The 26,440-nt window shown below is 41.8% G+C and overlaps 1 protein-coding gene and 1 long non-coding RNA gene across 2 annotated transcripts in view; both read right to left on the reverse strand.

Annotated features, from left to right (window-relative positions):
* LOC124041459 (Kv channel-interacting protein 2-like) overlaps positions 1-25,840 on the reverse strand; it is a 120,132-nt gene extending 94,292 nt beyond the window's left edge. Inside the window, exon 1 of the mRNA XM_046359064.1 lies at positions 25,586-25,840. Coding sequence (XP_046215020.1) covers positions 25,586-25,673 — 88 coding nt within the window. The 5' untranslated portion in view covers positions 25,674-25,840. The remainder of the gene's footprint in view (positions 1-25,585) is intronic.
* On the reverse strand, positions 10,735-12,381 carry LOC124041460. The gene is made up of 3 exons (XR_006839947.1): positions 11,315-12,381; positions 11,072-11,204; positions 10,735-10,977 (listed from the first exon to the last, which is right to left on the reverse strand). It is a non-coding gene; the product is annotated as an uncharacterized LOC124041460 (long non-coding RNA).
* Positions 25,841-26,440: the final 600 nt, after the last annotated feature.

Raw genomic sequence — 26,440 nt, forward strand, 5'->3', positions numbered from 1 at the left:
AGGTGAGGCAGTTGTTTTGTAGCAGCAGCAGAATTACACACTTAAACACGTATTCTATTTGATATGTTTACTATTAAATAGTATTAGTATAGAGCAGCAGAAGCTTATAGTTAGCACATTTAAAAACACATATTGTTCAGTATGTTATTTAATCTGAAACATTCTGATTTCTATGTTAGGGTCCCGGTAGGTTTTTTTTCTTGGCAACGCCGCTGCCTAGGACTATACATACTTTGGTTCATACAGACATTGGCAAGTCAAATTGAATAGCATTAATCTCATCATTTGAATATCAACGTCGCTGTTTTTATTATGAGAAGTAACCAAAAACCAGGTTCCTTTGTTAAAGGAAGGATTTCTACGGAAAACCAAGTTTTGAAGTTTAATAACCACATGTGGTTTTACCGCAAGAGAGTAGCACAACACCCTACAATTGAAGTGGCGGGAAACAAACAACAGTTGCCACATCTCTCACAAAAAAAAGGATACAAAAATGTAATCACAGATAATTATGAGGGAGCAGGAGAACTTTTCAAGCACCAAATTGAGGAAATTTACTTTCATTTCTGAGCTCCAAACTCATGTTCAAGAAGGCTACTTCAAGCCCCTTGTATTGTTTCCCTCTAGAGTTGATGTCTGTGTAACGGCGTTCGTCCGTTGAATGAAGAAAGTCGGACCGAAATGCAGCGTGTTGGTTACTCAAGCCTTTAATGAATGAAAACGCGGTACATGAAATAACTGAAACTAAATACAAAAACAACAGACCGGAACGTGAAACTAATTACAGCCTATCTGGTGACTACAACACAGAGACAGGTACAAACACTCACGAAATACAAAGCGAACTCAGGCTACCTAAATACGGTACCCAATCAGAGACAACGATAAGCACCTGACTCTAATTGAGAATCGCCTCAGGCAGCCAAGCCTATACCACACCCCTAATCAGCCGCGATCCCAAATAATACAAACCCCAATACGAAACACAACATATAAACCCATGTCACACCCTGGCCTACCCAAACATATAACAAAACACAAAATACAATGACCAAGGCGTGACAGTCCGCGCCTCACGGAAATCCAATTAGCATAATAAAACAAATCTTCATCAAAATCTGTCTCTTTAAGCTACATATATCTGTTGTTTTTTTTTACATGGGCTGCATATCAATCCACCGCATCCGTCAATGGCGGCCTTCCGCATTTGCGGTGGAAGGTGGCCGAGCTACAGCTGTTTGTCAGACCATGAGACATCCCAAACATCGTTCTTGTCACAAAAACAAAAACAGCCTACTAACTAATATGACCGCTCTATGGAAAGATGAGACTCTCACAAACACGATGGTGTTCTTCGTTTTGCTCTGCGACCCCCAAAAGGGGGTGGAACCATTTGATATTTGATTATATTTTATTAGGATCTATTTTAGTCCTCATTTTGACTAATCTTTCAAGAGTCCTTAAACATTAAAATACAATATATAATACAATCATTTTCACATATAACACACATATAACACACAAACAAACATAATACACTGACATATTGACCAGATAATTACTCTAACAGTCTGAAAAGATGGATTGATTCCTTCATCTATCATAGTCCCGCACAACCTCCCAATTTATAATATTTAAATGGTTCTAAAGTATTGTTTGAATTTATATATTGAAAGGTTTCTGTTTTTTGTCTCTTTTCTGTCTAGATAACACATAGATGGTGGACAATCTATTCCTAGTATTTACTGAATATCTGTCTCTTACCAGCTGAATACTGTTGTGAATAGAGTTTGGCTGTTTTAAATGGTGTACATTGTGAAATAAAATAAGCATGTCTTTTTTCAATTATCTTGTTGATTTAATGACCAACCAAGAGCATTGAGCATGACTACAACAGAAGAACCGTATCTCCACCTCTCCAATCATTGTTGTCCAATCTGCAGCCTCCTAATTTAACTTGCTGATGCATTTCTCCAGAACACAGAACAGTAGTTCACCTGACTCCCAATTAATGCTTGGGCTGTTTGCTTAAGAATCTTTCCCTGTAAATAATTATTTATCCTTCTGTTCATGCATGTATTGTTTTTATACATAGATTAGTTATTTGAGACAACAATGATAGGCAGTTGTCTAGCTACACCCCTAGTAGTGTGGTTTCTGTCAGTTCCTCAATTTGTACTTCCCCCCATACTTAATTGTATCCCATCCTGTGTTGGCCTTTTCCTGGTGGAACATAGCAGCGTAACCTTGGTTTTCGTGGTGTTCAAAACAAGTTTGTTCCAGGAAAACCCGCTCCCTGATATTTCCCAGATCTACTTGTAGAGCTTGCTGTATATGTGGAACCGATTGTCTTGCTGTATGAACTGTAATATCATCTACAAATATAGTAGCTTGAGTTTCAGATAAGGCACAAGGAAGATTGTTGGTATATATTAAGTAAAGAAGTGGCCCAAGGCAGCTGCCCTGTGGTATTCCACAGTTTAAAGCACAAGGGAAGAAAACGACCCATTGATCTAGGTGAACTGTTTCCTGTAAGTTATATATGACTGTGCCCAATTCAATGCTGCCTTCTTAAACCCATAATGCAATAATTTTGTCTTTTTTTTCATGATCCACTAAATCAAATGCACTAAAATCTAAAAATAGTACACCCACAAACCTGCCATTATCCATAGCATTGAGCCACTGGTCAGTCATGTCAACCAATGCAGTAGTAGTGGAATGTTTTTTTTGTGATAAGCTTGCTGATTGGCTGTAATCAGATTATTCTTTTACATGTACTCCCATACTTGTCTACTCATAATACCGTCCAATATCTTACTGAGTGAAGGGAGTTCACTAATTGGTTGACTATTGGCAGTAGTAATGGGTTCTTTGCTGTCTTTCTGGATTGGACACAGTTTCGCATGCTTCCATACATTTGCAAATGTCCCCTTTTCCAGTGACCAATTAAACATGTATTTCGGTGAAGCTGCAATCTGGGGAGCAGCATAGCGATCTTTTCCATAAAATTATAACCCGTATATTTACCGTCGGGTAATAACTTCAATAGCTTTAATAGCTCATATACTGACACCATTTCTAGACTGAAAGGGAAAGTTGTTTTTTTGCTCAAAATATGATCATCATTCCATTGGACAATAGCTTGTTTGGAAGAATGGGTGTTTACATTATTGCTCAGTAAATAAAAGTTCTTTGTAAAAAGAAATCTGCAAAATGATTGACAAAATCAGCTGGTTTTGTTATTGTTCTCCTGTCAACATCCACACTAGATGGGCATGATGAAATAGATGTACCAAGTAAGCCCTTAACTGTATCTCATACCTTTTTAAAAAGCATTATTGTAAAATCACATTTTTTTCCCTTCGATTTAATTTAACTGCATAATTACGTCGTGTTCTATAATTCTGTTAATCAATTTCTAGTTTAGATTTGGCTGCTAAGACTTTTGCGATATTTTTTTTTAGAAAATGCCTCACCCAGTTCAACATCAGTCCATGGAGATGGACGAGCCCCGACTGTACTCTTTCTTACTGGGGCATGATGGGCCATTACCTCAGTGAGCAAATCAATAAAACATTCTGTAGCATGATTTAAATCATCCTCTAGATAAATCAGCTCCCAGGGTATAGCAGCCAATTCATTTTGAAATAGCTCATGATTAAACGTTTTACAATTTCTCTTGACCACAATCCTTTGGGAGTTTCTTTGGAACCTTGGTGTTCGTGGTTATGTTCACAATATTAGGGTCTGTCCAGCCCACTGGCATTGATCTGGCTTTTAAGCATTGCAATGGTATATTACAGAAGATCAGATCAATGCACGTGTCCGAACGGTGACCCAACTTAGTTGATGATCTAGTAGTATCATTAACCATTTGTTTCAAACCACAGCTCTCGGCATATCTCATTAATTGAGTTCTATTTCAATTATCGTGATCCTTCCAATTTATATTAAAATTACCCAAGATAAATACATCTCTGTTACTATCTGTGGCCTGGTCAAACCCAGTGCATAAGTCATCCAGATAGGACACCTTAGAGCTAGGAGGTCTATATACACACATCCTACCAATATGGGTGCCTGGTGAGGCAGATGTACTTGAGCCCATAGTGCCTCTATTTGATATACATTAAGGTCATCCCACCTCTTAAAAGGTATGTGATTCTGAATGTACAGTGCTACACCCCCACCATTCCTATTCCTGTCCCTTCTCAGTAGACTATATCCATGAATGTTCATTTGCCCATCATTTACAGATGCATCCAAATGTGTCTGGGTCAAAGCTAAAAATATGAATAGTATTTATGTTGACCAAGTTAAAAACCCTCATGTATTTTGTTAGGAATGCTACATACATTAACCTGAGCTATATGCAACCCTTTCCTTGTCAAGTGAAGATCAAAAGAGCATGAATTCATTATAGTTGAAGTTGTCAACATACACTACAACACACAAACTCAGATTTGAACATTGGATTAAAATAGCCAGTTAGTTTCTCTAGACCCTTACAGTTACAAGTTACCTGTCCAAAATTGAAAATCAGTCATGTAGCTTTTGGATTACCCAAACTCAGTAACATTATCTGATTACATTCTGTTACTTTTAGATTACTTTCCACTTAAGAGGCATTAAAAGAAGACAACAATGTATGTTACCAATTGAACGACATCTATTGCAGGGTAAATCCATGTTAAAGTTTACATAGCCAGGGATATATGGATGTTACATTTGACTCTATGGGTTGGTTATGTAGGCTTCTTGTAACCCATCACTCTACTGCATATAATAATACGATAACATTTTATCTTTACATTAAAAACCAAAGTATATCAGAATTCCAGTCATTCCAATAAATGTTATACCCCTTGATCTTCAAGAATAGGACTTGGAAATATGGAAGTATACTGTCAATTAGTCAAATTGTTTTACCTGAGCATGATCTCAAAACTAAGGACTTATTAGCCAGCTCTACTCTGTTGTTTGCGATTTTATTGTCACGGAGGACTGATTGGGCTCATTGACTTGAGTTGAAAGATGAATGTGACGCTCATGGAATGGCATGCTTTGCCAAGACTGTGAAAAGCTGTCATCAAGGCAAAAGGTGGTTACTTTGGAGAAAATAAAATACATTTTGATTTGTTTAACACTTTTTTGTTTACTAAATGATTCCTTGTGTTAGTTCATCGTTTTGATGTCTTCACTATTATTCTACAATGTGGGAAATAGTAAGAAAAATAAAGAAAACCCCTTTAATGAGTAGGTGTGTCCAAACCTTTGACTGGTACTGTATATATTATTTGTAAGTCCAAAAATAGATGTAGCAACTATAGATTGTCCCTTTTAAGTCTATCAAACGTGTCCAAGTTTGAGCATGTTTCCATTGGGCCTATGGATTTTTTTTTATCAGAATGAATTCAATTCAGCAACAAAAGCCACACTTTTATTCCACAGGCTGGGATCCACACTATGCAGCTGTTACAAGAGCGCATTTTTCACTGACTTTCCACTGGATTAAAAAACAATGATTGATAGGCAGCTGAAACTTCTTGAATTCAACCATTATTGGATTCAATACAGATTTAGATTTGTGAACAGCGATCCACAACAACCAAGGCGCAAGTTGCTAAATGAGAGAGCAGCAGTGTGATTCACATCAATAACAAGTTATGGCTGTATCGCTGTAAACTACACCCCTACTATCATCCTTACCTCCAAGCGCTTATTCCAAGCGTTTATTTAATCTTTGGATGCCGACAGCAGTCGCACCATTGGAAGGCATAGCTTGGACTGTAGCCAACAAAAGGATATTCCTGCTCTTTTCCCATGATCCATCAAAAACATTTTGTGTGTGATCATAATGGTCTCTGACTTGTGGTCAGACTCGCTCAGGTGGAACAAACTTAAACTTGAGCCTTTTAAATGCTGATTTGAATGTCATTGAGAAAACGGAGAAGTGTCAAAGATTTTTTTTCCCGCCAACATCCGTTCTGAATTTCAAGTCATCCTCGAAGTAATCATCTAGTTTTTCAAAAGTATCGGTAATCTGATTACAATATTTCTGATGGTAACGTAACGGATTACAGTTACCTTTTTTTTGTAATCCCTTACATGTAACGGATTACATGTAATCCATTCCTCCCCAACCCTAATCACCAAGGAGACTCAACGCTTTTCCTTCATGATGGGATACAGTTTTTTCTCCTTTCACTGATCTCCGTGTGGAAGTGATCATTCATTCCAAAATCAGTGTGTCTGAGTCTCTGCTCCTGCTCTTTGCCATTTCCTTTTGCTTAAAATGTTCAAAACATGGAATAAAAGCCCAGTGTCCTATTCCCAGAGGCCTTACCCATTCTATGGACTCTGGAGGAAGTGACATTATGCACGACATCCTGCTAACAACTAACCGAGACCCCAAAAAGGGGGGTGGAACCGTCTGAATTCAGTATCACTGATCTGCCTACCTCTGTCTGTAGCGTCCAAACAGTCTGGGCTACACGCTAATACAATTTGCTCTAGGAAGCCCACATTTCCATCGCATGTTCGATCACAACAGCTGTTTGTCTCTTGACTGTCACTCAGAAAATTCCTTTTGGATCAGATGATGATGTGTGAAAATAACACAGCATAACTAATCATCTGGACACCACATGTGCATCCAACAACTATTATTGAAGAACCGCATTAATTACAGTATCGATTTAGGTTTTAATTATCGAATTAAGGTTACTCTTTCGGTTAGAGGCATTCGATTTCGCAATGCATACATTATTTGGGATTTGTTTGCCCATGAAAACGAAACTGTTTTCAAGGAGACTTGAAATGTTACACTGCATTTCTGAGATCTTTACACAAAGAAAGCTAGATCCAGGATTCTTACAGGGATGAAGTTCAATGTCTAATTTAATTGATTAATGCTTAATATATAATATAATGACAATTTACACTGCCAGAAATGCAAGGACAGAAAATTAATCAACTCTTGAATTTTATTGAACATATGTTTGATCCCCCTTATATGTGACTCGTTTCAGGAAACTAGTCGTAATGTCGCACGTCACTACTTCACAGGAGTAGCATTTTAACATACATTTTTTATCAAAATGTGTTTTGGGGTAGAAATGCCTTCTGGAACATGTGACCTTTCATGTGCCTTAATAACAAACTTATATTCCATCCATAAATACGAATATAATTGTTAAATTACGAGCTTAGTTGGTTTAGCCACGGAAAAAGACAGGAACCTTTCCACTAGCCATGATTGGCTGAGATAATGGTTGGGCTGGACATGCTGGGAGATGAGTTTGGAATGTTCTGCCATGTAGCATGCTTCTGTCTATAACGTGAGCTGTTCAGTATGTGTTGACAGTCCTTTCTACTGCACCATTTATGAAAGATATAACATTAGCCATTGAGTACTACAAATGTTTTACTACTTTTATCGAAAACATTGATGCCTTGAATTTAGCAGGCGGTATCGACAGATCCGTTGGAAAAAGTGACGGGCTACTTTCTGCACACGCCACAAACAAGATGTACCTTTAAACAAAAAAAAGTGGTTCCAGTCTGCCGTGAAGCGTTAATCAATGTTTAAGGGTAAGAGTCTAGCTACATTTTCTAACTTTGTCAGAAAGTAGTTTATTTTATTATTATTATTATTATTGTATTTTACCCCCTTTTTTCTCCCCAATTTCTATGATGTCTCATCGCTGCAACTCCCCAACGGGCTCGGGAGGTGAAGGTCGAGTCTAGCGTCCTCCGAAACAGGACCCGCCAAACGACGCTTCTTAACGCCCACCTGCTTAACCCAGAAGCCAGCCACACCACTGTGTCGGCAGAAAAACCGTTAAACTAATGACCAAGGTCAGCCTGCAGTCACCGGCCTGCCACAAGGGGTCTCTAGAGCGCGATGAGCCAAGTAAAGCCCCGCAGGCCAAACCCTCCCCTAACCCAGACGACGCTGGGCCAATTGTGCATCGCCCTATGGGACTCCCAATAATGGCCAATTGTGACACAGCCCTGGAACAAACCCGGATATGTAGTGACGCCCCTAGCACTGCAATGCCGTGCCTTAGTCCGCTGTGCCACTCTGGAGGCCCAGAAAGTTGTTTTTACTGCAAGATAAAGCGTACTGTTAGTTGGCTAGCAAACGTTAGCTTGCTGGCTTGCTAGCTAACATTACGTGTATGATCTGTGTAGCAATATTATTTGAATCAGAAACCCATTTGTATTGCTAGTTATAGCCTAATGTTAGCTAGCTTACATTGAACTTAGTTTGTTAGCTTTACCTGCAGACTCATACTACAGTTAAGACAATGTTTGTATTGGTAGTAGTATGAGTAGTATGAGTTGGGATTTTGCCGGTTCATTGTTTACCTAGTTAGCTAAATAAAATACCAAAAGCTACCAAAAGACTCCATCTCGGCCAGATTATTACATGACCCATCAAATTAGCCAGGTGTGTCTGGGGTTGATTACGGCCATCTATTGTATTTCATGAAATGTGAACATGTCTAGACAATAGTGACCCATCCACTTCGCTAGATGTGGCTGGGGGGGTGGTTATATAATTTCCTTCACATGACCCATCAATTTAGACAAGTGTGTCGGGTAAGCGTCAACTAACAATGATAAAATATTTATAAAATATTTTTATCCGGACACTTCCTGTTTTTGACATTGCTACTATGCAAGTAACCACTTCACTGTACCATTTACACCTTCTGTATCCTCTGCATGTGACAAATAAACTTTTATTTGTCATAGCGTGTGTTTACCACATGGCCTCAGATATGAATCCTTAAAGAGATGGGCGGGGCTAAGGCTTAAAAGGGTGTGAACGATGCTGAATGGGTGTAGACAAAGAAGAGCTCTCCAGTAGATGTACCAAAATATTCAATAGCCATTTTCTAAAAGTGGAGTTAAAGTTTAACACATTTTCAAATCAGAATTACTTTCCCATTGTTCAACAGCTGGAGTGTTCCTCAACTTTTATCCAATGTAAAAAACACAATTTCAAATTTTGCTACATAAGACTGAATCGAGGCGGTCGGTCACATATCTTAATGTAACGGGGGGAAAATAAATTACTATATTATTATCAATGACTTATCAACAGCTGTAATGACTTGTCCAGTGTAGGAAATCCTCACAGGTACCCTAGTTTATAAAAAAACAATACAGGACCTTGGGACATGAAGTCAGTTTACTATAAAAAAATAGACGTTTACTATAGGACGTCAATAAATTACATGAAACTGTGATATATTGTTGTCTGTGCATACTTCATCTCAGCTCTCTCTTCCTTCTCCTATCCTCCCCTTTCCCCATTTTTCGTACTTTTCATCATGTCATCTCTTTCTCTCTTATCCTATCCTCCCTTCTCAGCTCACTCCTTATTTCTCCTCTCCTTCCCTAACCTTTCTCCTCTTCTTTCGGACATGTACACGATGTCTCTTTTATCTGTTCTCCTCTCTTCCCCCTCCTCCCAGGCAGACTGCTGTTAATTGGAATCCATTTTTAGTGTGTGTGAGGTGTGTGTGAGAGTGCGTATTTTCGGTGGGTGTGTGAGAGGTGTGTGTGTGTCGATGATGGATGAAGGTGATGTTTCACAGCTTTCTCGTAAGGGAGGAGGGGAAAGAGGGAGGGAAAGGGGGGGAGGGGGGGAAGGTGGGAAGGGAGACGAAGGGATGGAGGGTGGTAGACAAGGACACATGCTGTGAGACCTTCTACTTCTGATGGCCCAAAAGCACAGAGTGGAGAGTCAGTGTGTGTGATAGAGAATACACATTTGCAATGTAACCTCAAAGACAAATGGAGACATTTGTCGTAACTGTAGGCAACAGAGATCACCGAATGTGCTGGCCTTTTAATTATGCTTTGCCATCTGTTAGCTGTAAGCCAAACTGCGCAAAAGTGAAATTGAAACTAACCTTGATTTTAAGTTTAGGCATTCATTCCGAGCTCCTCAGGAAGTTTAGGCATTGGATTACATTTTTGCAATAATTCTGATTGGTTAGGGATAAACGGGAACTGCACCCACTGATTTAGCCTCGTTTTTTGGCTTGCAACCTCAGGAAATGCTGGCGGCCCTGACAGAAGCCATACGTGAGTTGGCTTGGGGGTGTGGTTTGATGTGGGTGCATCTTGGGTGTGCCATTGTCACCACCAAGACACACCCATCTGTCAGAACCTTGCCCGCAGATATTTCCCACCACTCAATCACAACAAACAAACCCCACAAAGGTTGAATTCAACACCTACAGGCAGATGTATTTTGTGTGATGCCGGAGGAAGTTTTGAATAGGTCAGTAGCCTACAGAGTAATATAAGAAGGCAATTGTTGAATTCATGTAGATATTCTAAACTAAGTGTTTTGATAACTTTCAATTGTAGTAACAGGTCCAACTATTTACATAATTACCATAGAAGCAGTGTTCTGCTAATACAACAATGTATATACAGATACTTTGCCTATCAACATTTTGCCTGGTGGAAATGGGGCTATCTTGGCAAACATGTCAGGGTGGTCATAACTTCCTGTGTGGTCTGTTATCAACAGGAGTTCCCTAATCCTGAATGAATTATACACCGGGTTTCTCCCTCCCCATATTGACTGATACCATTCAATTCAATAATAAAAAAAGACAATACAAGTCAAAGTTATGTCTAGTAAAATTGTAATGCAGAGTGCCAGGTCTCTCTCCATTCAGAGACAACATTATCAAGCCCGTCTCTCAGTCTGGACTTCATCGCATCTTGCAAGTCTCCATGTGCTGGCTCAATACATGTTTCTGTGAACACATAAACACATAGTCATTGTTCCATTACCAATGGCAGTTAGGATATGTAATATCTGAAACACAAACAGGTAGTATGATAATGTTTGAACAGGTCAGATAATAGCTACTCAATTATAGACTCCCCATCAAACGACCGAGGCTGTCGTCTGGCAATAACATCTACAGATCTCTCCATCTGTATAAATAGGCAGAGTATATCAGTTACTCATGGATTGAAAGGGTGTTGCAAATACTGGACATTTCTGCTGTACTGTATCATTACTAGTCACCTTCAGTTCCACATTGTGGATGTGTTGAGTGCCAGGTCTCTCTCCATTCAGAGACGTCAGTATCAAGCCTCTGTCGGTCAGAACTACATCACATCATCTTGCAAGTCTCCAAGTGCTGGTTCCATAGATGCATCTGTGAACACATACACACAGTCACTGTTCTATTACCAATGGCAGGATAAGTGATATTGGACATACAAACATATACTATGTTGAAGTTTGAACAGGTCAAACTAAACCTACCTAATCCCGGTCTCCCCATTGACGACCATTGGTGAGCAGGCAAGGGGTGAAGCTGGAGGTGAGGTCTTTGCCAGCGCCACATTGATGGGCATGGCAGCATAGATCAGCTTCTGGCCCCTCATCAAACATGCTGGTCGGTCACACACAAACACACACACACAGAGCACTGATTATATTATCAATGGTGGTTATGATTAGCATGGTGGAACCAACCTGATTGCTGCATTCACCTTTCTATTTCACTTCAGATATCAAAGAATGGAAAACGCAGCGATCAGGCTGATTGCACCAGGCAAAGTTATAAAGGTGAATTGGGACAGGAACTAGAAACTGTTTTGACCTTTAACCAGGTCAAATGTCACCAACCTGATTCAAGTGTCCTCCCTGCTCCATTTACAGCTCACAGTGAGGGCATGCCTGCGTGATGTTGAGGGTCCCCTTGCTAGTCTTCTCTATGTTACATGTGCGGCTGCCAACTGGAGAATGGAGCTGGAGAACGAAGGGGGGAGACCCCGACTCATTCCCTGGAGAACGGAGCTGTTCTCAACCCAACCAGCCGTGGAGATACGTCACTCGCCGCGGAAGTCGAAGAAAGCGTCCTCTGATAACGAGGATCTGTTTGGAGATTGTGAGCCCGGACCTGACACAGACCAGAAACGTCTTTGACGCCCCGGATCCAGATGTTCCTGCGTATTCGTCCTCTGTTCTGTCTCCCTCTCTGGTGGCTTCTACCTCGGGTTCAGATCCTCGGAGCTCCCACCCTCACCAGACCGTGAGGCTGCCTGAGAGACCGGCCCATTTAACATCGCCAGCTGTCATCATAGGCAGCTCTATGGTGAGAAACATCTCGGTCCCCAAGGCAAAAACTCTGTGCTACCCAGGAGCATGAGTACAGGACATAAGAAGGCTGTTTCCGACTGTTCTATGATAGATGCCGGGAGCTGACACTGTCGTAAACCTATGTGGGGTCAAACGACATCAGGAGGCCGAGCTCGGAACATCTGAAAATGTATTTTAACCTCTTCAACCTATGGGGGCGCTAGGTCATTATTGGATAAAAAGACGTGCCCGTTTTAAGCGCAATATTTTGTCATGAAAAGATGCTCGACTATGCATGGAATTGACAGCCTTGGAAAAACAAAGCTCTGATGTTTCCAAAACTGCAAAGATATTATCTGTGAGTGCCCCAGAACTAATGCTACAGGCGAAACCAAGATGAAGTTTCATACTGGAAATGCCCCAGATTCTGAAGGCGCTGTGTTCCAATGTCTCCTTATATGGCTGTCAATGCGCCAGGAATGAGCCTGCCCTTTGTGTCGTTTCTCCAAGGTGTCTGCAGCATTGTGACGTGTTTGTAGGCATATCATTGGAAGATTGACCATAAGAGACTACATTTACCTGGTGTCCCGCCCGGTGTCCTGTGTCGAAATTATTGCGTAATCTGTAGGTCCATGCGCGTTCCTTTTCTTCAGAAGAGAAAGTCAACTGCCACGAAGGATTTTATCGTCGATAGATATGTGAAAAACACCTTGAGGATTGATTCTAAACATCGGTTTGCCATGTTTCTGTCGATATTATGGAGTTAATTTTGAAAAAAAGTTTGCATTTTAATGACTTAATATTTTTTGTGATGAACAAAACGGCTGAAAGACAGGCATAATCCTATGCTAGGCTATCAATACTGTTACACAAATGCTTGTTTAGCTATGGTTCAAAAGCATATTTTGAAAATCTGAGATGACAGTGTTGTTAAAACAAAAGGCTAAGCTTGAGAGCAAATAGATTAATTTCATTTCATTTGCGATTTTCATGAATAGTTAACGTTGTGTTATGCTAATGAGCTTGAGGCTGTAGTCACGATACCGGATCTGGGATGGCTCGACGCAAGAAGTTAAAGAACTGCTTTTAGCAGTCATCTTAAGGATGACGCAGAATACAGTCCCCATGCAGGAACATCACTCAGCGGAATTTCAGAGCGCCACCTATAGTTTTTGATAAAACTCAATCTTTCATTAAACTTTCATTAAAATACACATTCAAGGTAGTGAATTAAAGCTACACTCGTTGTGAATCTATCCACCAAGTCAGATTTGTAAAATGCTTATCGGCGAAAGCATGAGAAGCTATTATCTGATAGCATGTACCCCAAAAAAATACTGCAACGTCACCTAACACGACAGATTTTGAGGTAGCCGGCGCTACCCAAAACGCAGAAATAAAATATAAAACATTCATTACCTTTGACGAGCTTCTTTCTTGGCACTCCTAGATGTCCCATAAACATCACTGTTGGGTCTTTTTTCCGATTAAATCGGTCCATATATAGCCTAGATATCGATCTATGAAGACTGTGTAATCAAGGAAAAAACTGAGTTTGATAACGCAACATCATTTTTTTAAATTAAAAAAGTCGACGATAAACTTTCACAAAACACTTCGAAATACTTTTGTAATGAAACTTTAGGTATTAGTAAACGTTAATAAGCGATCAAATTGATCACGAGGCGATGTATATTTTATAGCTGTACGTCTGGAAATAATGTCCGGGTAAATCTCAACCAAAATATCCGGTCGGAGACCGGAAGAACTGCGCTGCCTTGTGTCTTTTTGACCAAGAAACAAATAGTAGGCAAATGACAAGACTGTTGACATCGTGTGGAAGCTGTAGGTATTGCAACCTCGGCCCCATTTATTATGGTTCACGTTTAACAATTGGTTGAAGTGGCGCATGGATATATTTTCCCATTTTCAGTGATCAGATTTTCCTGCACTTTTCGATGAAACACACGTTCTGTTATAGTCACAGCCGTGATTTAACCAGTTTTATAAACGTCTGAGTGTTTTCTATCCACACATACTAATCATATGCATATACTATATTCCTTGCATGAGTAGCAGGGCGCTGAAATGTTGCGCAATTTTTAACAAAAAGCTGCGAAAATTCGCATGAGCCCTAACAGGTTTTAAAAGACGAAAAACTGACAATCATTTCAGGTCCAGTACCATCGTTGGGCCGCGGGTGTGAAAGATTCTGCAGGCTACTGGCATTACACATCGGGCTAAAACATTATTTTAGCTCTGCTGGAGTCACATTTATAGATAACTTTGACACCTTCTGGAAACAGACGATACTCTACAGGAATGACGGACTCCATCCAAATCATCTTGGCTCCTGGACTCTGGAAACAATTACTTATCAATGACCCAAGACCAGCTCAGTTAACCCCTACCATTGTGACAATGAGTCTTCATAATGCTGCATCAAATGTACATTATGCTAGGGGCGTTGGCAGACACAATGTAAGTAACTTCATTTATGTCCCCCTAATTCCCCCGAATACCTCTGTTGATCCTACAGTTATTGTATGCAGTAATCATGAGCCTTTGAACCAGAGTTACACTGTTACACTGAGGCGGTGTACCCTAGTAGGAAGACCACTTTGCGCAGCTCACCCTGCACCCAGCTCCAATATGAATAACATGAGCAAGCCTGCCTTTCTAGCATGATCAAATGATATGGTTCATAACCAGCAGCATCTCGACAATACACAAACCTGTATGAGCTTCGACCTAACTAAGTTGTATTGAGGTAGTTAACTAGCTAGTTATCGAGCTTGTTATCTAGCTAGTTACGCTAACATTAGCTAAAATGTTAGCTAGCCTGCCTTGCGTTATCAAAGATAGCTAACTATACAACCAGCAATAATGTTATTTAACGTCGTTAGCTAAGATTGAAATTGAAATTATTCAAGTAAGGTAGTGTTACTGGTACAGACCTGGGGACCAATGATCTCCAACCACATATTCTGCATGATAGGGTCCTTCAGCAGGGCATGCAAACCATAGTTGGCTGTGCATCCTGCTGGAAGCATGCGTTGTCGAACTGGAGCCGGCTTGATCAATCCATATAGGGCTTACCAGTCTCAAACGGTCGTGATCCTTTGAACGTGCTTAGGTGCATGAAACAACGGAGCCCTATTCAATGAAGGGAAGCTAAGTGGGTGGAGGGGCGATTTGCACTTGGAGTTTGGCAAAAGGGGGCATGAATTGTTAAAAATGATTGAAATCCAAACCCAACCTCCATTTACTTGTTGTGACGTACACAGGTTCCAAACTACATTTTAGACGAGACTAACTTTATGACCAAAATTGTCCTACTCAAAAAAGTTCTGGGACACTGTAAAGTCCATGGAGAATAAGAGCACCTCCTCCCAGTTGCCCACTGCACTGAGGCTAGGAAACACTGTCATCACCGATAAATCCACTATAATTGAGAATTTCAATCAGCATTTTTCTACGGCTGGCCATGCTTTCCACCTGGCTACCCCTACCCTGATCAACAGCCCTCCACCCCCCACAGCAACTCGCCCAAGCCTTCCCATTTCTCCTTCACTCAAATCCAGATAAAAAAAATCTGGACCCCTACAAATCAGCCGGGCTAGATAATCTGGACCATCTCGTTCTGAAATTATCTGCCGAAATTGTTACAACCCCTATTACTAGCCTGTTCAACCTCTCTTTGGTATCGTCTGAGATTCCCAAGGATTGGAAAGCTGCCGTGGTCATCCCCTTCATCAAAGGTGGAGACACTCTAGACCCAAACGGCTCCAGACCTATATCTATCCTACCCTGCCTTTCTAAGGTCTTTGAATGCCAAGTTAACAAACAGATTACTGACTATTTCGAATCCTACCAAACCTTCTCGGCTATGTAATCTGGTTTCAGAGCTGGTCATGGGTGCACCTCAGCCACGCTCAAGGTCCTAAACGATATCAGAATCACCATCGATAAGAGACGTTACTGTGCAGCCGTATTCATCAGCCTGGCCATGGCTTTCGACTCTGTCAATAACCACATTCTTATCCGCAGACTCAACAGCCTTAGTTTCTCAAACGATTGCCTCGCCTGGTTCACCAACTACTTCTCAGATAGAGTTCAGTTTGCCAAATCGGAGGGCCTGTTGTCCGGACCTCTGGCAGTCTCTATGGGGGTGCCACAGGGTTCAATTCTCGAGCCGACTCTCTTCTCTGTATACATCAATGATGTCGCTCTTGCTGCTGGTGATTTTCTAATCCACCTCTACGCAGACAACACCATTCTGTATACCTCTGGCCCTTCTTTGGACACTGTCTTAATTAACCTCCAGACGAGCTTCAATGCCATACAACTCTCCTTCCGTGGCCTCCAACTGCTCTTAAATGCAAGTAAACTAAATGCATGCTCTTCAACCGATCGCTGCCCGCACCTGCCCGCCCGTCTAGGATCACTAATCTGGACGGTTCTGACTTAGAATATGTGGACAACTACAAACACCTAGGTGTCTGGTTAGACTGTAAACTCTCCTTCCAGACTCAAATTAAGCATCTCCAATCCAACCCATCTCCAACCCTCGTAAAACTGACCATACTACCGATCCTCAACTTCGGCGATGTCATTTACAAAATAGCCTTACAAAATAACACTCTACTCAACAAATTGTATGCAGTCTATCACAGTGCCATCCGTTTTTGTTATGCTGGTGAATGAGGACCCAAAAGCGACTTGGCGAAAACAGAGTCTTTATTCCAGTAAAGGATATAAGCAATACTCCTGGACAATCAGAGCAGAAAACAAAACATAAAAAACTTAATTCCACTCGTAGTGACGAGGACAGACTGGAGACTCGACCATTAACTGTAGGTTGCCTCGGGAAGGCACCGACCGTAGCAGACTCAGACACCTGCTCACACGCAGCATCTGAGGGAAACAAGACACGACAGGGCGAGACAAAGACACAGCACGGCGAACATCATACAAGGATCCGACAGGACAGAAACGGAAAACAAGGGGAGAAATAGGGACTCTAATCAGAGGACAAGATAGGGAACAGGTGTGAAAAGACTAAATGATTGAGTAGGAGAATGAGGAACAGCTGGGAGCAGGAACGGAACGATAGAGAGAGGAGAGAGAGGGAGGGAGAGAGAAAAAGGGAACGAACCTAATAAGACCAGCAGGGGGAAACGAACAGAAGGGAAAGCATAATGACAAGACAATATAAGACAAAACATGACAGTTTTGTCACCAAAGCCCCATATTCTTCCCACCATTGCAACCTGTACGCTCTCGTTGGCTGCCCCTCGCTTCATACTCGTCGCCAAACCCACTGGCTCCAGGTCATCAACAAGTCTCTGCTAGGTCGAGCCCCGCCTTATCTCAGCTCACTGGTCACCATAACAGCACCCACCCGTAGCACGCACTCCAGCAGGTATATCTCTCTGGTCACACCCCAAAGCCAATTCCTCATTTGGCCGCCTTTCGTTCCAGTTCTCTGCTGCCAATGACTGGAACGAATTGCAAAAATCACTGAAGCTGGAAATTCATCTCTCCCTCATTAGCTTTAAGCACCAGCTGCCAGAGCAGCTCACAGATCACTGCACCTATACATAGCCCATCTGTAAATAGCCCATCCAACTACCTCATCCCCAAACTGTATTTATTTATTTATCTTGCTCCTTTGCACCCCAGTATCTCTACTTGCACATTCATCTTCTGCACATCTACCATTCCAGTGTTTAATTGCTATATTGTAATTACTTTGCCACCATGGCCTATTTATTGTCTTACCCCCCTTATCCTACCTCATTTGCACATACTGTATATATACTTTTTCTACTGTATTATTGACTGTATGTTTGTTTATTCCATGTGTAACTCTGTGTTGTTGAATGTGTCGAACTGCTTTGCTTTATCTTGGCCAAGTCGCAGTTGTAAATGAGAACTTGTTCTCAACTAGCCTACCTGGTTAAATAAAGGTGAAATAATATTTAAAAAAACATCTATTCTTATGTGCAAGTGTGCGTGTGAGGTGAGAGCAGGAGGTGTCAGTGAGCGACAGAGGGGCTATAGATTTAGAAAGGGAATAAATTCAATTATGGGTGAGAAAATGAGTGAGAATCTTCACAAATCTACGTCTGGAGGGAGAAAAAGTGTGTCCTTAAAATTGGATGTGATCTTTCAGTGGTGTCCAACGCAGCCATTTTGATCTCAATATCAAATTAGTTCTGGGTAGCAATTAAAGCCAGCACTCAGTAAGTGCAAATAAAATAATACATTTTACATTTTGGTTTACATCTTTACATTTTGCAGCTGATTTCTCAGCCAGGCGACGTGATGACCTAGGGGTTGAGTGTAGCCATGATGAAATCTCCAGGCCCACATTCTACTTGAGTGACATGTGCAGTCCCCAGACCTCAACCCAAAAGAGAATATCTTGGATGAGATAGAACGGGCTGTTCGCAGCATGAATGTACCGCCTTACAATCTGCAGAAACTCCATGATCCCAACGCGTCAGACCAGCATCCCTGTGGAATGTTTCCGAACACCTTGTAGAATGCCCTGAAGAATTCTGGCTGTTCTGGAGGAAGAAAGGGAAGTCCGACCCGGTACTAGATCTGTGTACCTAATAAACTATCCAGTGAGTATAAGCTTGCTACTATAACTTTAGGTGTACTTAAATGATCAACTGTAAATAAAACACTGGTCCTCATTGGACAATATCCTATTTTTTTAAAACACTATACAACAATGATTAAATTATATAAGACTTGTGGAAATATTGTAAAGTAATAAGCAAAGTGGTAGTAACCACCGCTGACAAGCAATGTTGGAACTTCAGTCATATTGACTAGCCTGCCAATCCAATCCTCTCGGATCTATACAAGCGGAAAGAGGGGTTTGTTTTTGGACCGGGCCCTAGATCCATCTCTATCCAACCCCCAAGCGACACTCTGGCCATCACAAACCTGTCACCATGGCTGGGATCCATCTCGAACCAACCCACAGTCCTCACTCTGGCCTCCATCCTCCAGGCTTTGTTCTGGCCTCATGCTGGGTCCTGATATTGCCTATTATACAGTCATATCAGAGCTTTACACACATGCACACACACACACACACAGCGACACAACACACAGCTGAGTGTCTCCTCTATTCTCTCTGAAGAAAAAGATAGATGCACAGGGAGTCCCACTATGAAGATATGAGGTTTGTTTTGAATGATTTCTCCTTATGGAAGTAAACATTTCCTCTCCTGTGGAGACTATTAATAACACATGCTGGGATAAAATGCTACAGTCCGTTAGTCATTTCACAAAAACAGCTCTTCAGTGCTTTTCACGTAACCCAGCGTATGGTTTATTCATGGTCTATTATATGTTGACAGTTTGTATCCATTCAGTAAAGAAGAGAAACTTGACGGGTCGACCGAAGCGGGAGAGATGGGCAGGAAGAGAAAGAGAGCGGCGCAGAAGGTGACGTCATCAATATTATACTATGATAATATAGGCTTATTGCTGCATTAAAAGTCAGATAAGGTTATCTTTAAAACCATCCGGGATATAAACCCTTATCGAAGTGCATCCAGGTTGAAAAAGGAATGACTGAAATAGGTCTAACACAGGTCTCTTTTTGTTTCCATTCACATCTCTGTGGAGTCTTCAGTAATTGGATCATCTATTCACAATGCACCTAAAATAGGTACAGTTCGAACATGCAGACAGAGAGAAGTCTTGTGCTGTGCTGTGTGTGTGTGTGTGTGTGTGTGTGTGTGTGTGTGTGTGTGTGTGTGTGTGTGTGTGTGTGTGTGTGTGTGTGTGTGTGTGTGTGTGTGTGTGTGTGTGTGTGTGTGTGTGTGTGTGTGTGTGTGTGTGTGTGGATAAGTATAGCACCATATGGGCTGTGTAATCAGAGGTCATTAATAAGGAGTGTGTGTATTATCATTCCCAGGAGACTGAGGAATGAACCCTCGGGTTTCCTTTAGCACCGTGTCACTCTCTGACTGATAGCTGCTACTGGTCGACTCCCTGTGTTGCTGTGTTGCCTACATCTCTACCACGGTTTGTGCTTCTTCTCCTCCCCTCCCTATCCTATATCCCTTCCATCACCACAGTGAGGGGCTTTGTGTGTGCGTGTGTGTGTGTCCGTGTGTGTGTCTGTACAGCATGTGTGTGTGTCTGCGTATGATGTGTGTGTGTCTGTGTATGTTGTGTGTGTGTGTGTGTGTGTGTGTGTGTGTGTGTGTGTGTGTGTGTGTGTGTGTGTGTGTGTGTGTGTGTGTGTGTGTGTGTGTGTGTGTGTGTGTGTGTGTGTGTGTGTGTGTGTGTGTGTGTACGTGCATGCTTTGCCGTGCATGTGTACTTTGTCTCCAGTAAATTAGTTTGCTATCAGTCAGCCCTGTTCTCTATGGTCCTGATTCCGACCCGAGTTAAGCGTGCGTACATTTTTATTAACTTTTCTCTCTATGCGTTATTCTGACCTGGAATTTAAGCATGATAATAGTGTGCTATTGACCTGCTATTTGTTTTGGATTGAATACATGAAGGTGTGTCTACAGATATGTCATAATCTGACCAACTTGAAACCCATTAATAAGGTATAGCTGTAACGGGATTCGTCCTCCTCTGACGAGGAGTATGAGAGATCAGACCAATACGTGGTACGTGTTCGTCATGTTTTAATGAACAAAATCACTGAACACGAAAATACAAAATAACAAATTGAAAGACAGAAACGAAAAGCGAAACAGTTCCGTGTGGAACACATAGACACAGAAAACAATCACCCACGAAACACAATAGAAAACAGGCTCCCTAAATATGGTTCTCAATCAGGGACAACGATTGACAGCTGCCTCTGACTGAGAACCATACCAGGCCAAACACAGAAATAGCAAATCATAGAAAAACTAACATAGGCAACCCACCCAACTCACGCCCTGACCATACTAAAACAAAGACATAACAAAATAACTAAGGTCAGAACGTGACAGTAGCGAACCTATCGTTTCCGAACCTACCCGTTTCCAAGTGGACATTTGTTCCTTTAGAAATAGCACCATTCTCCATGCACTGTAATTTACAACTTGATAGGAGCTATTGATAAGATCTCGGTAAATGAGTCATCCATTTGGAGAAGGGAATTGTACATGTAAATTACACTTGTTTTTAGTTCTATTTGACCTCATAATTGCTGGTGACAACTGTGAAACCAGTCATATGGCAGAAATCTGAAGCATATTAACAATCAACTTTCCCACAGTAAAGTTTAAGAAATGCTATGCCATTGTGCAGAATTTAAATGACATGTACAACCTTTTAACTTGAAGGGATGGGCACTCTCGAATGTCTTCATTGTAGGCTACTCTGACTTTCTCTGTTTCCTATTTCTATCGTGTTAAATACCACTATCAGTATCGACCGTCAGTAGGCCTAACAACCACACATATTACACTGACAATTTACTGTTCGTTCCCTTCAGTTGGTAAAGCCTACATTATCATTCCATTTAATTACATTGTTTCGTTTAACTTCATTTGTTTCTTCTGTAAATGCCGTCATGGCCATGTGGTTTTTGAAGATCATTAGGAACAGTTGATAATATAGATATTTTTTAAACGTGTAGGCTACCTAAATCATTAAGGAGCAGAGCGGAGACCAAGCCGTAACAGTTTAAACCCGACACACGGCACAACACTTGGCTCTGTCATCGCACAGTTCCATGGTTAGCACAGGCAATAGACAATTGCCTACTATTATAATTCTATATACTTCCTACATTGCCATCAGTGGGGGCTGCTGAGGGGAGGACGGCTCATAATAATGGCTCGGAAGGAGTTCAGGGAATGACGTCAAATGGAAACCAGGTGTTTGATGTCGTTGATGCCATTCCACCAGTTCTGCTCCAGCCGTTGCCACGAGCCCGTTGTCCTCCATTAAGGTGCCACCAAAAACTCCTGTGATTATTGAACAGCTGAATGTGGCAATTTTCATAATAAATCAAAACAAACTGTATGTCTTTCATGAACATATTTTGTGTGTCAAGGAGATGGTGTTGAAATGGCGACGTATAGGCCCATACTTAGATGGCACGACACATGCTGTAGCTCAGTTGGTAGAACATGGCGCTTGTAACGCCAGGGTAGTGGGTTCGATCCCCGGGACCACCCATACATAGAATGTATGCACACATGACTGTAAGTCGCTTTGGATAAAAGCGTCTGCTAAATGGCATATATTATTATTATTATTATTACATGCTTAACTCAGGTCGGAATCGGCCCCTACCTGAAGCTAATGAGAGACAAAACACAACAAAAAGACAAGGCTCATACCCTTCCATCGGAGAATAACAGATTAGCCGTCTGGCAAAACAACAAGGCAATAGAATATGTGCTTCTGTTACTTACTCTGCAGGCATCGATTATAGCTATATTAGAGGTGCTTCATTGAACTGGTAGTGAGTAACCTCGCTTGAGACCTGAAAGACTTGTGTCAGCTCTCTGAGCTAATGCCTAGGCGTTTAGCTCAGCTGGTTACCATGTAATGATCAGATATAGGCCGAGGATTGCCTGAATATTTGGTATCTTACCATTCAGAGAATGACACAACCCAATGAATATCTTATCAGACAGACAACACAAAATGAGAGAGAGAGAGAGAGAGAGAGAGATTCGCCGGATAGTGCTTCATGCCTGTTAGTCAAAGTAGAGATAGTTACACAACAATATAACGGAGCCCTAGTGCAGAGAGGAGAACACACACACCTGAGAAATCAGGTCTTTGCTGTGCAAGCCAGTTTAATTATAGCTTTACCAGACAGAGTTAATTATCACAGTTAGAGTTATCTCCCTCCCTTCATCCTTCTCTCTCTCCCTCAGACATGGTGGAAGGCAGAAAAACCACATTTGGTTCACTCTCCTAATCATTTCATGTGGGATCCCTATGGCTTGCTCAAACGGTGTGACATTAAAAGTGGTCCCCTACAATGAATGTTCACAAAAGGCATTGTTTTGAACTCATTTGTACTGAACTGTGGGCCTACAGATTTTCATCCTTCCCTTCTAATCAGGGACTGGAGGTCTACAAATGGTGTATCCATCTAGTCTGTCTGTTAGCTGGGCACTTTGACATTAGCATGTCCTGAAATGCCACGATAACGAAATACAAACGACGATGGACTTTGATGAAATCATGGCAAAGGCCTACTATTAGCTAGCTCCTATACACAGAGGACCACATTCACCTCTCTCTCTCTCTCTCTCTCTATTTTCTACATCCCCCTCTCCATCTCCACACCCTTCTCTCTTTGTCACCCTCCTCTTCCTGGAACAGACACGCAGGAACTGGTTGTCATGGAAACCTCGCTCTCTGGGTAAACTTACGGAAATACACATGAACACACATACGCACGCACGCACGCACGCACACACACACACACACACACACACAGTATTTAATAAATACTTAATGCATATGATGATTATAAGACCACTGACTTACTGGACACTATAGTATTTCTTTATGCATAGTGTTTCTGATAGCAGCTCTGCTGCGTTTGAGTGTGTGTGTGTGTGTGTGTGTGTGTGTGTGTGTGTGTGTGTGTGTGTGTGTGTGTGTGTGTGTGTGTGTGTGTGTGTGTGTGTGTGTGTGTGTGTGTGTGTGTGTGTGTGTGTGTGTGTGTGTGTGTGTGTGTGTGTGTACGCACTTGCTTTCTGAATATGAACATGTTCCTCTAGATGTCAAAGTCTAATGAGAGAAAGAAAGAAAGAGTAATGACAGAGGATGCAATAAGTACCTTGTCAAGTAGATCAATAAAATAAGCGTATCACAGTAACCCACTGAACAGGTCAACTATACTGGTATCATATCATTGCTCAACAGTTTGTAGGGGATGATTGTCTTTTAATTCTGCTGAGGAAAGAGGGTGATTCAGATAGTAAAAAGCTTAAATATCGAGAGAGGGAGTGAAAACAAGAGGGGAGCGAGAGAGTGATTCATGAAAAACAAAAGAAAGTTGACTCAGTCTTCCTTTCATTCTGTACTGAACAAATTTATAAACGCAACATGTAAAAATTTCTAATATTTAACTGAGTTCCAATTCATATGAAGATATCAGTCAATTGAAATAAACGAATTAGGCCCTAATCTATGGATTTCACAGAACCCTTAAAAACTAAATGGGCCTCACAATGGACCTCTCATCACGGTATTTCTGTGCATTCAAATTGCCATCAATAAAATGCAATTGTGTTCATTAGCTGTACCGTACCATAACGCCACCGCCACCATGGGGCACTCTGTCCACAAATTTGACATCAGCAAACCGCTCGCCCGCATGATGCCCTTAACGTGGTCTGCGGTTGTGTGGCCGGTTGGACATAATTCTTTAAAACGACGTTGGAGCTGGTTTATGGTAGAGAAATGAACATAAAATTATCTGCATGCCAATTGCACGCTCCCTCAGAACTTGAGACATCTGTGGCATTGTATTGTGTGACAAAACTGCACATTTTGGGAGTGGCCTTTCATTGTCCCCAGCACAATGTGCAGCTGTGTAATGATCTTGCTGTTTAATCAGCTTCTTGATATGCCACACCTGTCAGGTGGGTGGATTATTTTTGCAAAAGGGGAAACGCTCACTAACAGGGATGTAAAAAAATGTGGGATCTTTTATTTCAGCTCATGAAACATGGGACCAACACTTTACATGTTGTGTTTAGATTCTTGTTCAGTGTACAGTACATTCACAGCTCAATTAATTTAATAATCACCATGTAATCTCCATGCACAGAGAGTCTCTCTCTCTCTCTCTAACACACAAACACACACACACACACCAGTGACCGTGACCCCATTATCCAGAGGGTGTCTCAGATTATTAAAAAAGTAACATTTACAATTCAGACATTCGTATAATACACACTCGTACGTATGTATGAAATAGGACAAAAATAAGCACCCGCACACGTACATTTACCGTATCCACACACACACACACACACACACACACACACACACACACACACACACACACACACACACACACACACACACACACACACACACACACACACACACACACACACACACACACACACACACACACACACACACACACACACACACACACCTACCTACACACACTATGAGGCGTACATAGAAAACCACACAGAACCAATAGAGATATAATATCAGATACCAACAATACCACACAGCTAGAACACTTCAGCTCTTAGACATAGAATGACTGGAACAGCAGAGGTAAAACCATAGATCTACAACACCCCGGCCCCTAGTCCCAAGCACTCCTGTATTGAAGCAAGAACCCGGGAGGCAGACCCAGACCTCTGCTCTCACCTTACCTGTGGAGGTGAGCCAGCTGTGGGGGTCTGGGTTAGGAGTAGGGGGGTTAGGACCAGAAGGGAGGGGGGGGGGTAGAGTGGAGAGACTGCCTACCTTTCTCGAGTGTCCCTGTGAGGAAGCGGTAGAAAAAGCGAAACACTTTGGTCAGCTGTCTCTTGCATCTCTTCCTGCAATGGCTCATCTTGACTCTGTAGTGGCTAGTGATAGTCACAAGGTGGGGATAATGGCGAGTGTTGGGGGATTCGACAAGGCAGAAAAACAGTGAAAAGAGAGAAAGAAGGAAGAAAAAGGAAAGGGTGTGTAAAGAGTAGCTGCTTGCTGCTCTTCTCTCTCTCTCTCTCCACCTTCTCTATCTCCTTTCGTCCGTGGCTCCACCTCTAGGCCTCCTGCTGTCAATCAACAACAGTGCTCTGTCTCCTCCCCCTTACCCTGTGAGAATCCCCTCACTCGATCTGATTGGCTGGGAGAGTGGCGGAAAATTCCGGTCCAAGTGATGTCTACTATACAACTACTGTACTCTGAGTGACAGGTTTTTCTCCTCTCTTATCTTCTCCTCTTTTTAATTGTATTCTCTTCTTCCTCCAGCGACTATTTATTTTCTCCTTCTCGTCTGTTTCCTGTTGTTTTTCTCTATTTGCTACTTTCAAAGAAACACACTGCCTGGGAGGTTTGTTTTGGCGTGAACCAGCGGGAGAGTAAGTGTGCATGTTTGTGTGTGTGTGTGTTCCAGCGGGAGAGTAAGTGTACATATTTGTGTGTGTGTTTGTGTGTTCCAGCGGGAGAGTAAGTAATGTGACGGGGAGAAACAAAGCCAACACGGCAATTAGCGTCATTCGCTGCCCCCCTCTCCTTCCTCACTCTCTGTTTTTTCTCTCTCTCTCTCGCTATCTTTTCCGTCTCCTCTCCTCTCTTCTCCCATTCTATGCTCAGCTCTCGTGTGGACCAGAG

Source organism: Oncorhynchus gorbuscha, linkage group LG08 (genome assembly GCF_021184085.1).
Source record: "Oncorhynchus gorbuscha isolate QuinsamMale2020 ecotype Even-year linkage group LG08, OgorEven_v1.0, whole genome shotgun sequence".
NCBI lineage: Eukaryota > Metazoa > Chordata > Actinopteri > Salmoniformes > Salmonidae > Oncorhynchus > Oncorhynchus gorbuscha.